The 16,857-nt window shown below is 40.2% G+C and overlaps 1 protein-coding gene across 5 annotated transcripts in view; it reads right to left on the bottom strand.

Annotated features, from left to right (window-relative positions):
• Positions 1 to 645: 645 nt before the first annotated feature.
• The window catches only part of IGF1 (insulin like growth factor 1), a 70,520-nt gene continuing 54,308 nt past the window's right edge, over positions 646 to 16,857 (bottom strand). For 2 of the 5 annotated variants that reach the window (XM_090272607.1, XM_090272608.1), the window contains exon 4: positions 646 to 858. In XM_090272607.1, the coding sequence (XP_090128733.1) occupies positions 799 to 858 (60 nt within the window). In that variant the 3' untranslated portion in view covers positions 646 to 798. Of the gene's footprint in view, positions 859 to 15,224; positions 15,702 to 16,857 lie in introns of those variants that run through there. The other 3 variants (XM_090272604.1, XM_090272605.1, XM_090272606.1) reach the window with 2 other exon arrangements.

Raw genomic sequence — 16,857 nt, 5'->3', positions numbered from 1 at the left:
TAACTTACCATTTGAAGGAACTGTTGAGAGTCTGAGACTTTCTATGCTTAATACATACACTTAAAAATGTTTGGCCTCAAAGTTGCAACTACTTGCATTTTTTAAGCAAGATGTGGAAAAATAAAGCTTTGTGTCTAAAATAAATGCATCCAACTTATATTTGGTATAAATGCCACAGATAGAATCTTGTGTGTTAAAAATTGGTATGCCACTTGACTGCTTGCTGCTGCTATGACGGAGGCCAAATTCGGCAAATATAATGGTGATGGGGGTGGGGGGCGGAGATAGACAAACAAGGTAATCAGACACTGTAAAAGAAATAGCCTGTGTTGCGTAGAGAGAAGTGCAAATAAAAAAAATTAATAAACCACTTAGACAAGACTGCTGATGTCAATGGCTCCAGCAGCCAAGATTCAGAGACAAATGTAGTGCAACTGGATCTAGACAACACCCATGCATTTGTGGCTCTTGAGAGGCAGGGACTAAGATATATATATATATATATATATGTATATATATATATAGATATAGATATAGATATATATTTTTTCTTTATAGAACATTATTGATAAAGGATCAACAGCAATCTACCAACTCCAGGACCATTTTTTGCAAGGTGCAAAGCTTTTAACAATCACTCCTAAAGACAATGTTTCAAATGTTTACTTGTGTATTTCATTGCTTGGGGGGAGGGGTGCCCATCTTTTGAAATGTTATCAAACTTATTTTTTGGTAACTCATGCAGAGCAAAGGACCCTGCTGATGGCATGTTATTCTTCGCTCTTCAGGAAGATCTTCCTACATTCTGTAATTCTTATTTCCTGCATTCCCTCTACTTGCGTTCTTCAAATGTACTTCCTAAAAATGAGAGAGAAAAAGTGACATTAACTTGGGGAAGTTTTATATACCTTACTCATCTACTTCTAATTAGATCTCAACCTTTTTATATTTTATGGCTCACCAGTCAACCTAATAGAGAGCTTGGGCCAGGTTTTTCTGAGAAAGACATATGTAAGTAAATAGGTTTTTAGCTAAATCTCACTCAAGCTATTTCTATGTGGCATGAGGACCACAGATTACTTTATAACCATGAAAACATGTGTTTCTATTCATCTGCTGCTATCACAGATTTATGGATAGAAAGGAGATCCTGAAACATTCAGTCTTCTGGCTTGAAGCATCTTTTCCTAATGAGGGGGGAAAAAAAGGCATATTTTGAGGTTATCATCAGTTATTTTATTGCATTTTGTTCTGTTTTAATATTTTGTAAAAAGAGGATATTTCTTTTTTATTTTTTCCTTTTTGCCCTGTGGAGAAAGGCAGAGTTTTAGAAATAGAAGATTGGGAAAACTTGTAATTGATTCAGAGTCTGTGAAATCACAGATATATTGACATAGTTTTTGCCTTGCAGGATTAAGGATTAAAGAATTAGTACATAAAAGCACACTTATAATAGTTCTGGCACAAGGTAAGCACTGCATAATAATAATTATTATAACTATTATTATTATTATTTTACTCTTTTTATTATCAGTGCTTCATTTTTATTGGAAAGTAGCCATTCCTGGATTAAAATCCCAGGGCTCCCTGCTTTGGTGCTATCAGTCACTCATCAACAAGCAATGATTTCATCCAAGGAGAGCTGCGCTTTGCTAAGAACAGAAGCACTGTGACAGCGGGGACTTGTCTGTTTGTTCACTGTTACAGCCCATGTTTAGAATGGCGCCCATGATTTTGCAGGTGCTCAATACCTACCTGTAGAATGAACTAAATGTATGAATAAATGAGTATTTTGTAGTCAAGTTACTTTACTTTTCTTATAGTTATTTTATACTTGAGTATATTTAAATTGCAAAATTTATTTAGATACATATGATGTGAAATAAAACCCAGGAGGAAGGGGCGTTTGCATGCATAAACATTAGGTGCTTCTTCTCTTGGTTTCATCTCTAGCCAGGAGGCCCTTCTAGAAGAATATAATGTGTAATTGTTGGTACAGAATAGGGTTTAAAGATCCACAATGGCGCTTCACTAGAGAATAGGTTTCTGTCAAGACCAAAAACAATAGTTCTTTCCATGGTGGCTGGAATCTCCAAGTTCTTCCTTCTGGCTAAGGCAATCACCACTCACCCAATCTTGTTAGAAGCATAGAGATCATTGTAAGGGAAGTTTAAGTTCACTCAGACATGATACCTGGAGAGGATGAGAAGCCGAGGCAGAATCAACTACTACCCCCTGTGCTAAGGCCCGTAAGGAATTGGTCATTTTTCTTACACATGCTTTTCAGCTCTACCTGGAACATTGGAGTTATCACCAAGTCCTTCATAAAAGCCCAGTTAGCACTTTGTAAGTTGATGGTCAATATCCTGTAGTGACTGGATAGAAGAAAGATGGCATCATTCTGTAAAAATATTTATTAAAATATCTAGCTCAAAGCCCTGGCTGCTGTGGCTCAGCGGATTGAGCGTCGGCCTGCGAACCAAGTGTCACTGGTTCGATTCCCAGTCAGGGCACATGACTCGGTTGCACATCAGGTCCCCAGTTGGGGGCGTGTGAGAGGCAACACACAGTGATGTTTCTCTCTCTCTCTTTCTCCTTTCCCCTCTCTCTAAAAATAAATAAACAAACAAATAAATAAGTTATTTAAAAAATATCTAGCTCAGTGGCCACTGGAAAAAAGCTTGCGGAAAGAAATTGGGTATTTGTATAAGATAGTCTGAAATGCCATCTGTTTATAATCCTGGCACTTTCCCCAAATATCATATACCTTTTATTAAGTCCACTTAATATGAATTTCTTGCTGAATAAAACATTTACTGTTAAACTGCCTGTAAATTTGTATTCCTAATATTATACGTTATTTTACTTTCTTAGAGGAGTTCTTCAGAAGAATGGAAGAAAGATATATGGGGTCACATAGTAGGATCACTGTCATCCCAAATGCCTCAAAACATTTCTGTTAAATTCTCAGTAAACCCTGCTGATTAGGTATGTGACAATCAAAACTCCAAACAGCTATTATTAAGGACACTACCTCTCTACCAAACTACTGACCATGTTACCAAGTCTAAAAATATGCTAATTTGAGTTTTTCCTTTTTCTCTTTAAGAGGCATACTAACTTAGAAAAAAAAAATTTTTTTTAAGACTATGGAAAATACCCAAACTAGGAAAATACTCGAGAATAAAATAATAATAAATTGAAAGAAAGCCACGTCAGGTGTTTAATCTTTAGTCTTCATCTCAAGCCAAATTAAATCTCAGATTTGCAGAAGAAATTCAGGTATCTTCTATGCTTCACTCTTCGAATTCACGGTGCTGTAGCAAAAAGAACAGAGGTTAGATTGGCCCACCATATAGATGTTATCCTTTCCCTGACAGGAAGAGTCTTTTCATTCCGTCTCAAAGCTGAGGTGTAAAGTGTAAAGTTTGGACAGAGGGATCCGGCCTATTTCTTCTGGGCCTGTGTCAGCATCGCAACAAAGCCATGGAAAGAAACTCACTTGAGGAAAGCCAACTCTGCTCCAAGTAGCATGGTTCCCATGCATATACACGTTCGGTGGCGGCCATTCAAAACCAGCTGGGATGCCGTCTGGTTTGCATTTGGCTCTCTTCCCAGGCTCTCACATGTGACTTCTTTGTTGCAGACAATGACAGTGACAAAACAAAAGCACTCAGGGATTTGGTCTCAGTTGCATCTGTTGCTTTACTCATTGTTTGAATTTAATTATACTGGCCACCCTTGACCATGGACAGCAAATGGGGGCATGTCAGAGGCAGCGATCAGAGCTGGCACCCAACTTCAGTGCACTTCTTGAAGGGTTATGAAACTGTCCCACATTCAGCCAAGCAAAAACTTTTCACTTCAACAGCTTGTCCAAGACAAACAAACCAGCTGAAGCTGTTTCTAGTACACAACTAGACAGATTTTTGAAAGAAAAACAGTAGTGAGTAAATATTGTTTCTTATTGACACCAGGGAAGGTAAGTTTTTTTAAAAAAACATTGGTTCTCTAGCTCACCAGGGTTGGTTGAGGAAATTTATTTCTCTGAAGGAAGGGTTGACCAACTCAGTGGGGAATGAGTTTGAGTAAGGTTTAATTTTGCAATATACATTATTACACACTGTGTACCATACATAGGTATTTATGAAGCTGGAAAAGGCCTTGAAGTGGTCATTCACATGCTCCTATTATCTCTTGCCTCTAATCCTACCGCCAAGCATTTCAAAGGAAAGCTATCCACACACCTTTTGATTAAGAAGGTCACTGAGAGCTAATAACAATGGCAATAATCATAATCTTGATTAACATTTGCAGATACTTAACAGTTTACAGAGTAATCTCACAATAACTTCCTGAGATGCTATCTGCCATCAGTCTCATATAATTTGAAGCTGGCTAAGATTTAGTAAATTGCTTCAGGTCACATAAGAACAAATTAGACCTAGGACTAATAACAAAAATTTTTATTACTTTAACAAAATAACAATTGCATCACTTGTACCTATGTAACGTGCTGGACACTGTATTATGTATGTTAACTGAGTATGTTTTCTTATGTATTTCTGCTAGTTCTTTTGGAAGTGGGTACTAGTGTCTTGCCCATTTTACTTTTAAGGAATGTGAAGCTTCTAAAAGCTAAACAACTTGCCTAATTCCTCTGCAGTGAAGATGTAACTGGTTGGGATTTACACCAGTTCCTTTGATTCTGGAGCTCACCAGTTAGCTGCTCTGCCTGGTGGCCTCCCCAAGATGTAAAACAATGTCTGGTGCCTCAAAGTCCAATTCTCTCTCCAGGAGCTGTAGCTGATAATGTCATGAACGCCCCCTGAGGCCAGATGGTGGTAGATGCTGGTTTAGGGGGCGGGTGCCCTCCTGACTACAATTGTGGACCGAGCTCCATTTGTATGATTGTGATAGAGGATAGTAGCACAGTATTCAGTGAGCAAAAGCTAACCCCATGGGTATTATAAACCCCTCTTTTCTCCCTGCCTATCTTGATGAGATTTTTGCCTGTGAGACAGAATCTAAATGAAGGATGATAATAGGCTTTTTTCCATTCAAGGAGGAAGCAGTGGTATTTTCAGTAGACTATGGTTCCGTTTCTACCCACTCCAAACAAGTTGAGTATTGTATGGCATAACTCTAAGAAAAGTCTGGCACCCTATAAAAATGGTAGGAAAATACTGTCCAGCATGGAATATTAGCCTATTATAAAGCATAAGGTCCTAACTTAGCACCGGGGGAGAAAGAACAGTGGATGATTGAAAAGACGGCACAAGCCCCAGCTCTTCCCCCATTAAAAGGGAGTGCCCTTGCTATTCTGCTGTCTTGGCCCGGAGACATGAAATTGTGGAGGAAAATGGAGATGTCTCAGTATCAACTTTGATATCTCTTTACTTGGGGAAATCACAAGCTCCAATTCAGGAGAGTTAGGTCAGCCTTTCCTCTCCGTGAGCCAAGCAGGATGAGCGTCATGTGATTTTACTCAGCACTTTGGAATGTGACTTCTAAAACCAGAGGTCAAGGTGCACATTTTGAGAGACTTGTGCTCCTGATGGAGTAGCTGCCTCTTTAACAAAAAAAAATGAAAGGTATGCAGACTGGACACAGTGTTGGTCAGGCCAGCCTCTTGTTTTTTTCCTGAAAACCACCACCTCCTACCTTTTATGTGATTATCCTGGGAATGGCCATTTTTTCCCCAATATGACCCTATCCCCTCGCCATAGTGGACTGGCCTAGGGCAGGTTCCTTCCCCAAGCCCCAAGTCTGAGTGTGGGAGTGATACCAAAGCAGACTCATTCCTGGGAAATACAAGACACCTTTCCTTTATGGACCAGCTTTGGCTCAAGGACTTTCCTTAGACTGTACAGCCAACTAGGATGCTTCCACTCAACCTACCTCTCCTCTCTCCACCACTTGGGGTCAGACGTGCATGGCCTTCTGACGGCTTGCTCAGGTTCCCCCGATTCTCTCCTATTTCCTTTTATACAATTTTCCCTAATAAAATCCTTACTCACTCAACTCAGTCTCATCTCTTGTTCCTTGGAGGACTTGGGCTTACACATGTGCCTTGGATTACAGCTCCCCAAATGGGACTTTTCTGACTTTTGACAATCACTATGTTCTTCTCTAGTTCTCAGTATCCTCTTCTCAGAATGTTGTAATGATGACATTGGATCTCCCTCACACATTTACCTGGTGTAGAGAGATATCTGTAGTTGTATGCAAGAGAGCCTACCATTTGAAGGGCCCTTGGTTTAGGTCCATTTTATGAATGTGTTGCAACATCAGTCTGCTCTAGCTTCTGTGTTGTCAAGAGTCCACTATATGCTGTAGAGTAATTTTGTATGTATTTTGTTTCCCCAGTAAAAAGTAAGGTCCTTGAGGGCAGTAGCATGGGTCCTTCACCTCTGTATCTACCCCGGATGCAAGGTGCTTTGAGCAAACACACCAGGAAATACTTCTTAAGTTGATTTAACAATTGGTGGAATAGACTTCATTCAAGTCAACAGCAAGGCTACCTACTTCCTGCTGTGCTCGGTACAAGGACAAGGAGCACACAGCCTGCTCCCGTCTCAGAACTTAAAATTGGTAGGCTGTGCTAAGGTAAATGCCAACAAACAGATTAAGAAGAGAGAGTGCAGTGCATAGTTAACACACTGGAGCCCATCTTGGATTTGGATTCTGGTCTGGCCTCTTGTTAGAGCAAGATTTTGGCAAGACATTTAACCTTACTCTGCCCAAGTTTTCTAACCTACACAATGGGAATAATTATAGTATGTACCCTACAGGCTGAATGCTGAAGATTAAGTAGGGCATGTGCCTAATAAAGACCAGCCCTTGTTATTGATATTGCCTTTTATTTTTGGTAGTTACTATTGTCAAGACACATTCCTTGCTAGGGTGCTGCCCTTCCCCTGGCTGGAGAAAGAGTAGTTACCTTTCTGGATGCCCAGAATCCCTTTGAGTGCTGGGATAGCAGGTGGATAGCTCTTCTTTTCCTAGGGACTTGTACATCCCCAGGAATCCCTGGGAATTAGGGAACTACTGTATGTCCCATCATTATTGCCCAATTATCTTGACCTAACAACTTTCTTACTCTTCAAACTATACCATCTAAGTCCATTTCAAATATGTCTGCCTGTGATGTAAGGAATCACTCAGCCTGGAGAAAAAGAGAAAGAAACAAAACCGAAAACCAAAGAGCTGAGGGGCGTTTTCCCTCAGTGGCAAGAGGCATTTCTGTTGTCTTTAATCGGTCGTCGTCGGCAGCCGTCCGTCTCAAGAGACGATGGTGTAGCTTCTTAAGAGTCTATCTGCACCGCCGAGAATGGCTGTGCAGTCCGACTCGGGAGTGACACGGTATCTGTCTCCTCCCGTGTTGAATCGACATCTTGCGATGACGCTGGAGTGTCCTCTCCAGTGGAGCTGAAGCTACAGAGCCTGGGCAGGGTGATATGGAGGGTCTGCTGTTGCCCATGCAGCAGACCCCCCCTCTCTTCGCAGCTGAAGGGTCCAACGGAAAGACGGAGTCAATACAGCTTGGCTTCAGGTGCGCCGCAGGAGTTGCCGGTGTTGACTACAACGTCAAACCGCCTTAGGGACTCCGGCTCCGGATTTTCTGTCGGGGTTTACTCCCTTAGCCTTTCCCCTGAAGAGGTATGCCGCAAGGCAGCGGAGGTTTTTTGGAGTCAGAGTTTTCCTTCTCTGATGTGCCCTGACTGGAAGATCGAACCAGCGACACTTAGCTCGCCGGCCGATGCTCAATCCACTGAGCCAAACCAGCCAGGGTCTGTTGTCTTTAATAGTCTTGAAGGATGTTGTAAAATACTTCAGTGTTCACGGCTGCTTAGACTATTCATGTTATGGACAGCTTGTTTAGTTAGCTGTTTGTGTTATATTTTTACATTTTTAAATTAAAAAGAAAATGTTTAGGCACACTCTCTTTCCCAGAGGGAGTGGACTTTGGTATTGCTGAAAGGTTCAAATGTTGTGGTGTTTAAAAGAGTGAAACACCAGAGTCTAGCAATTTCACTAATATGTGCTAAAGAGTCAACACGTTTTTGTCTAAAAACTAAGTTTGATTATTTATTTCTGTTAAGCCTCCAAAATGCCATTATTTCATCTGACAGACATCTTATGCTAGACTATTTACACTAGTGTATGCAGTAATTTATATTACAACGTGCTGGGGAGATGTGAAGCCCAGAGTTTTTTACCCTTTGGTGTCATTTCAATGCAATAGTGATAGGTCACAGGATTGGTAGGAAAAGGTGTTGCCCTCTTCACCTCATTATTGGTGTGTGTGACAAATCTGGGCAGAACATTCAAATACTGTGTTCTGCATATTGACAGCTGTTGCGGGGCTGGGTGAAAAAGGTGAAGGGATTAAGCAAAAAATAAAAACAAAAACAAAGTAAACAAATGAAAACCTTATAGACACAGACAACAGTTTGATTACCAGAGGGGGAGAGGGCGTGGAAAGGCAGAAGAGCATAAAGGGAGGGATAAATGGTGGTGGAAGGAGACTTGACTTGGGGTGGTGAACACACAACAAAATATACAGACGATGTACACCTGAAACCTATATAATTTTATTAACCAATGTCACCCCAATAAATTCAATTTAAAAAAAAATACTGTGTTTGAAACTTTCCTCCACACTGAATTGAGGGAAATTTTGGAAGTTTGGAAGACTCTTCTGAACTTTGAGGATGAACAAAATTACACTATGACAAGTTGAAGTGATTTGCAACTGCTTGAGGTTGATGGGACACCACGGCACACAGAAGGAAACATGTCTGGTGCCAGCCAGTGCTTTTCCAAGACAGAAAATGGTACAAGAACAATTCATGTGTGTATACCGTTTTAAAAAATCAGAATTGTCGCACTGTGTCAAAAGTACTTTAAAGGCACTACCTTCATCCTAGTGCTCTTTCAAAGAAGAAACAAACATCATTATTTACCTGGGAGACAAACCAGAGAACCCAATAATGGCCTTAGTCAACCAATACCAGCAAAATAGTAATAATGCTATGTATTTATTGATCCATTTATACTTTTGATAGTTTTTAGCTCCTGAACTATTCAAGCATGCTGCACGCATACCATGACATACATATTGCATGTTCCCAAGTCTACAGTTGTCAGCTGATTAGGAATCTTTACCCAGCCCTCGATTTGCCATGGGTTCGTTTCTAATCATTTGGAATTTTTTTCCTACCGTAATTGTTATCTATGGCTGTGAAAGTAGCACATAGTATTTTCATAGATGGCAGGGCTGGCTGGTCTTTGATTATTTTACCTCCTGGAGTTGGCCAGACATAAAGCCTTATGTGAACATTTACATATTTTACACAGAATTTTGTAAAAGTGTTTGGCGCAGGAATCCCGACCCAGGAGCCGGGGCCACCTGGCTAATTTGGGTTTGATGTAAAATCTCTTCGTCTCTGAGTGGGAACTTTGGGGCTATTTTACCGGAGGGGAGAGTGGCCATCCTGTTCAGCCTTTCATAGATTTTGCTCATAACATCTCACCTTCTTTTGGAAATTCTGACAAACCAGTTAGAGGAGCCAGGGAGGGCAGTATAAACAATTGCCACCTTTTCTCCAGAATGACAATGACCTGTGCCTGCTCAAATAAATGTATGTTCCTTTATCTGATTCTGGGAACAAAAGTGTATGCCAGAGTAAATAGGGGAAGTTAGAGGTTAATGGCTCCAGAGGGTGAAAGCGATGGAAAGAACATCTGAGAGTTTTTGCCAATAATCTCATTCTCTGGTGGAAGAAGGCAGGGGATGCTGAAGGCAAGACTGGCTGGTTCCACTGACCTTCAATTGTATTGCGTCAATAATGAGACCTAAAAGTTTCTAAGGTGCAAATGAGTTCTATGTGAAAGTTACTGGATTCTGATCTATAGGACCACTACAGATTAAATTGGAAGTGGTTGAAGTATCTGGATCCTTAGAGGATACACTTTAAAAAACAAAACAAAACAAAACAAAACAAAAAAACTTTTTTTCTGCCCCTTCAATAATGCTTCCTCTATTTCATGAAGAATATTTAACTTAGGACTAGAACCTTTGAGAAGATGAATTATGCATTTCCTGAATGATGATTAGATTTTAGAGTAATTTACCTTCACTGAAAGAAAAGCCAGAAAGCTGATTTTACCTATAATTTTAGAATGTGACTCACTCCAAACCCCCAGTGGATGCAAAAAACAAAACTACATATCACTACACAGACACACACACACACACACACACACACACACACACGCACACACGCATACGCACACACACAAAGAAAAGTCAGGAAGAGAAAATAACTCCCCCTCCCTCAACTATTTGCTGCAGTTACAGATTGCATATTACCATGAAGGGCATTTAAAATTAAAATAACTTAAATGTACCTTTAGCATTCTTATTTTTTATCAAACCTCTACTTTCTCAAGAGCTAGTTTCCTGACCAATAGGTCTTAAAACTATAACCACATTAATTAATAAGTAAAGATGAAATTTTCCAAAATGTTTTCTACCACCCATTACTTATCTAGCAGAGTTATAACTGAGTTCCTAGTATGGTGAGAACTCTGTTAGCTGCTCGAAAAGTACCAGATATAGACTCACAGACCCGTTGCCCCACATTTCATTGTTTCCCTGCTGTTCTCAATTTTTATTTCTCTCTGATTGAGCTTAAACCTGAGTCTTTATTTCTCAATTATCTCTTTTAGTTGCTGAATAAAAATAAGGTGACACTAAAAATATTCCAAGAATCCCGCTAAAAAAGAACCCCAAATACGTGGGCATCAGCGAAAGGCGCTCAGATTTCAGTTGGGCCCTTGAGAATAGAGAAGCTGATTTTGACCTTGTAGGTTTCAAAGATCAGTGGCCACTTTGCTAATCTCACCTGCTCCTGCTTTAAAAATGGACTTATCTTGTTCAAGTCAATAAATATCGTCACTGACTTTTCAAAGCAATCAGTAGCTGGTGAGCAAACAAGCAGAGGGATTCTGTAGGGGATATTGCAAACCTCCTTAAGAACATGCGACTTCATCTAAAAATGATTTCTACCAAAGCCTTCCACTTGAACTTCAGACTATCAACTTCACCCTTGGATTAAAATCAGCTCCCACAGACACAGACAACAGTATGGTGATTACTGGAGGAAAAGGGAGGTCGGCGAGGTAGAAGAGGCTAAAGGGGGGATAAACAGTGATGGAAAGAGACTTTACTTGGAGTGGTGAACACGTAATACAGAATACAGATGATGTTATTATAGAATTGTACACCTGACACCTACATCATTTTATTAAGCAATGTCACCATAATAAATTCAATAAAAATTTAAAAAGTCAGCTCCCTCTTATCTAGTAAATATTGCAAAAATCCCTATACCCTTTATATAAGCAAGTAAAGAGAATAAACCTCATCTACCCTCATGGATGCGAATGGACATGAGAAATTGCAAAATGTATTACTGAGGAAAACACTGTTTACCGTTGGTGGTTGGTGGAGGGGGGAGGTGGTCAGGGGATGGAGGGAGAGAAGAGGAAAAGCTCTCTGGAGCTCATTTCTTTGCCTCTTTCTCCACCCTTACATCCTAACAGAACTCACACTAGAAGCTGTATGAGGTTTTGTTTGTTTTCAAGAGATGTTTGAAAGAAGATCAAATGCTTGTGAAAAGCACTGGATCGGCAGCCCTAGAAATTGAAATGTCCCGGAAGCGGTGTGAGCCCGGAAATATCCCACATTTCTATTTATTTTGGCAATTTGACTTAAAACTAGTAAGAGCTGGAGTTGATGCTGCAATTAAATTTTCCTCAGGCACCATGAAATGAAAACACATATTACATTTGATTTTAACTGGTTGAGAAAAATGGTAGTTTTCTGAAAGTTCATTCTATGACCTAAAAATAAAAGTTAAAGGATCCTCGCACGAGAGGAGTGAGTTTCCTTTTAAGTTTTAATTATTTGTAGAACTGGGTTCTCTGGTTGGAAGAGGTCTTAGGTCACAGAGTTCTCTTTTCTTGTCATGCTTGAAACCCACTACCACGTTGCTGAAAAGTGTTGGCAGCTTGGGCTTAAAGTTTTGAGTGATATGAGTCCTACTTCTACCAGAGGAGACCTATTTCTATTTCAGATGCCTCTCTAGAACTAAGTAAAATAATATTAACAAAAACTTTAATAGTGCTTACTATGTACCAGGCAACAATTTATTCACTATAATATATATTTGTACACACACACACACACACACACACAGAATCTCAAATCCTCACAACTATACTATTCAAATAGAATCAGTTAGGTAGATTCTCATTGACAGATGAGGAAATGGAGGCACAGGTAAGGTACATAATTTGCTCAAGTTCATACCACTAGTAAGCAAGTCAGGATTTGAACCTAGGCAGTGTGGTTCTAGATTCCGTACTCTTAACGCACTAGTGTTTTACTGCCTCGCCAATCTTTATAATTCTCCTTCATGCCAAGTATAGAAGTTTGCGTACTGTAGGTGTTCAATAAACAAATATATTTTCAACAATTTTATTTTATTTCAGGATCCTGATTCTTTGCCTATTCCCATATGTTTTACACACAATCATCAATTTTCCCTAAGATAAACAGCTGAAACAACAGAATTTCAGATAATGACTACTACTCTGCCTAATTCAAAAAAGGGTTGAGGGGACGAATAGGTACATAATACTCATTATAAAATACTGAGGCAGTTGCTACCTTTAGCAGTAGGTCTTGAATAATTTCAATTTAGGCTAGAGATGAAAATTCTAAACATGTAACATTTGCATTAGCACAACTCCTTTGCTGTCTCTTTTACTCTGTACTTGACTCACTGGCTTATGCAAGGATGAGAGGAATCCTACCGTCTCACCAGTGCTATGTATTTTTATATCTGTCTTTCTACCACTATTCACCTGCCTACATCATCCATTTGTCTGTCTGTCTATCCATCCATCCAGCATTATATGCCATGTGTCACTAGGTGATTAGTATTGATACTATGGGGGTGTGTGTGTGTGAAAAGACAATAATAGATTCTTCCTGTTTACTTAGTTCATATTATTCAGAAATAACTCATAGTCGTTTAAGATAATTGCTTTAGAGTTGATAAAAAACCCATTCCAAAAGGAGTACATTTTAATCCATAATCTTGGAGTTAAATATTTTCTAACTATAGAAAGTTTTATTGTATTTTTTTCTTTTAATGTCTTTGTCTTATTTCTTCTTGAATGAAGTTCATCACTGGATATAATTATAGTTTATCCAAAGCCTTGATTTATAATTGACACTTATGCTGTCATGAATGAAAGAAGGAAGAGATAATTCTCTAAGGAACCTTTTTGTAAGACATGAACTATTAATTCTTCTGCTCAGCTATGGTCCCTTGAAGAGCCATCTGTGTTTGCTGGCTACTCTCAGGTGGTAGTCACAGTAGGTATTGGCCTGTGCCTGAGGCTGGTCCTAGAGCATTATGTGTTAGTGGGAGAACCTAGCATCTCTTGAGTAAGGTGGGCAGCCAGATGGGCCCAGGTAAACAGGCTGGCTGTCGTCTGCTCTGATAAGCCAGGATCTGCTTTGCAACCACAGCAGTAGTGGCTTGGCTCCCATCTGGAGCTTTGAGAGGCTTCTGATTGGACCTTTTCCTTTTAAATTGAGCCTTGAGCATATCCATGTATTACATGTCTTGGGTTTTCAGTGAACCATGGAGGAAGGATGACCCTGAAGTAGAAATCATGGCAGCGGCATGAAGGGCCAGGCAAAAAGGAGGTTCCTTTATACCATGACATCTTCAAAGTAGGCTACTGGGACAAAATGCTTTGCTTCTTGGTTTAGTCATTTTTGTACCCCAAGGGTCATCATTTGCTTGGCTGAGGACTTTACCCTCTCTCAGATCTGATAATTAATCATTTGGATGGTCTTGAGACTTTTTGCTTTATTATCTATGAAGACCCTAACTCTACTGTTTAAATCAAGGGGCGTGTAGGTCTCCAAGACTTACACTTTGTGATTCGATTTAGCTTTTCTTTACACTCAGGAGAATCAGCACCTCTACTCTCATTTACTCCCTTCCTTGTGGTGGAAAAATATTAAATTAGTGGAAGATTTCATGTGGTCATTTCTGCCCCATCTTTTTCTTTTGGAATTTTTATTAGTCCATGTTGATTAAGTGCTGTTCTTTCTTGGCCAGAAGGAAAGCAGCTTAGACCCCAAACACATCTCTACCCATTTCTGGAATGGGTATCCTAATCTTTAAAATGAAGCAATTGAACCAAATGTTTTCTGAGGCCTTTTTCAGCTCTAATATAATATGGTCCTAGTATTTCCATGGAGCAGAAACTCAGGATTTCAGATCTAAAAATGTAAGTGTGTGTTGGGAGAGAGAGAGAGTTTTCTAGGAGATGGAATCAGAAGGTAGTAAATCACACATCAGAAGTCTTTGTTAGGGCTGGATTGTGCCACCCACCCCAAAATTTACATATTGAAGCGGCATTCTCCAGTACCTCAAAATGTGACTGTATTTGGGGATGGGGGTCCTCCTACAGGTAATTAAATTTAAATGAGGTCATTATGATAGGTCCTAATCCAACATGACTGGTGTCCTTATAAGAGGAGGAAGTTTGGGCACAAAGGTATGTACAGAGGGAAGATGATGTGAAGACACAGGGAGAAGAAGGCCAATTACAAGCCATGGAGAAAAGCCTGGAACAGATCTTTCCTTAATATTTCTCAGAAGGAACCAACCCTGCCAACACTTTGATCTGGGACTTGCAGCCTTCAGCAGTATGTGAAAATAAATGTCTGTTGTTTATACCACCTAGTTTGTGGTACTTTGTTATAGCAGCCCTCACAAACTAATACAGCTTTTATATCTGATTCCAAAGTGAAAAAGAAAAAAGATTCAATGATCTCTTCTCATAGGTTACCTTACAGGCCTTTAGGCAAATACTCGATGCCCTTTGGCCCAAACCTGGACTTGACTAAGAAACACAGCCTCCAAGGACATTGCAGGAAAGGAAATCTGGGAACTTCTATGGCACAATTCAGTCTTGCAGAGAACTTGGGGCTAATACCAATATTTAACTCTGGACATATATTGACCTGAGCAATTCTTTGATTGTAGATTTACACAGAAATTTAAAATGCATATAAAAGCCTTGATGTTTTAATCTTAATTCTTTTATTTAATTTTTTTTTTTTTTTTTGGTGGGGGGAGAAAACTGTGGCTTATTTGCCTCTTTTATAATTTTTGTTCTTTTTTCATTCTTGCCACTGTCTTTCTTTGGATTTTCTTGGCCATTACATGCTTCTTTTCCACTTTCTCCACGTTTAATAGCCACATCCTACAACAGGTTCCTTCTTTTCCTTCCGTCCTGGGCATTATCTAGCTCCACTAGGCTACTGTTCTTCATTTCCTCTATAGCATTTCCCACTTTTCTTTATCGCTGTCTGCTTCTCTCTCCTTGTCCTTGCCTCTCTCTGCTTTTCTCCTCCATTTTTCATTTTGCTTCTGTGTTCAGATTCTAGCTCCAGTCTCCCTCCTCTGCTCTTTCTTCTTTCCTTTCATCTGCTGACTTGCTTCCGTCCCCTCCATCTGTTCCCCTCCTGGATGTTTCTTTGGCCCACCTTTCCTCCTCCTCTGAGACTTCGTTTTCTTGTTGGTAGGTGGGGGCTGATACTGTAAACATCACAAAAATAATTGCATTGAGAACGGGCAGGTCCCTTGGCGTCCCAGAAGACAGAGCCTTTGAGTCAGCCCAGAATGCCCGGGCTTCACAGGATGCGGGAGACAGCACTGGTGTCTAGATCTCAATCACGGGACCTAACATTCCAGAACTTTGGGACTCTTCCCTGACCCCCACCGTTTTTCCAACTAGGCATTGAAAAACACTGAGTTGCCTGAGAAGAAAAAGAATTAACCTGCCTTCTCCATCCCCAGCACAGCTTTCCCGTTTCATTCACCTCAAAGTAGCTGCCCTGATGCTTGCTCCCTGACCATTGGCTGCTGTGTTCTCTGTGCATCAGGCTGTGCCCAGCCCCTTTCCATCCCTCACTGCGGCTCCCTGGAGTCTCATCTCTTCTCAATACCTCTGGTCCTCCACCAGCCCCGGCCACGGCCGCAGCTGCAGTTTAGGACCAGGAAGCGGCCAGGGTGTCCTCCTCTTGGGCTCTCTGCACAATGCTACTTTTGGCTCCAAAGATTAAAACCACAGGTGGTGGATTTTGTTTGGTTTGGTTTTCCATTTTGTCTACAGAGTCCCCAAGGAGACACTCTCCTTACTCAACCTTCCTCACTTCCCGTTTCTTCCCTCACCTCCTCTTTGGTTCTCCCTTTCTCTACTTCATGACTGAAATTTTAATCATTTGCTCACTCATTCATTCACTCATTCAACAAAAATTTATCAGGTGACGAACGTGCATCGGATGGTTTACACACTTTTGATGGCAGAGACAGTACCTCTAAGGTTTGTTTAAAGTTTAGCCCTTAAAAAGACACTTACAAATTTTGGTCATTAGAAATTTCTAGGTATTCTTTGAGCCAGACAGAAATTTCTATTTTTAATGTTGTTTAATTGTTTGCCACTGAATGTGAATTACAAATAGTTCCCGTTTTAGAGGTTTTTTTTTTTTTTTTGCGCCTTTGCAGAACACCAGGGCTTGCCATTTTCCAGGCTTTGTTGTGAATTACAGTTATGTTAGATGTTCACACTCGTCCAGCAGTTGCGTTGGGCAGACACATAGGGAGCATCATATGTTCATTAACTTAATTCTGACAGCAACCTAATGAGGTAGCTATTATCATCCTCCCAATTTTGTAGATGCAAGTAAGGCTT

The sequence above is a fragment of the Furipterus horrens genome, unplaced genomic scaffold (assembly GCF_987537825.1).
Source record: "Furipterus horrens unplaced genomic scaffold, mFurHor1.1.pri manual_scaffold_4, whole genome shotgun sequence".
Lineage (NCBI taxonomy): Eukaryota > Metazoa > Chordata > Mammalia > Chiroptera > Furipteridae > Furipterus > Furipterus horrens.
This window is presented reverse-complemented; position numbering and strand designations above follow the sequence as displayed.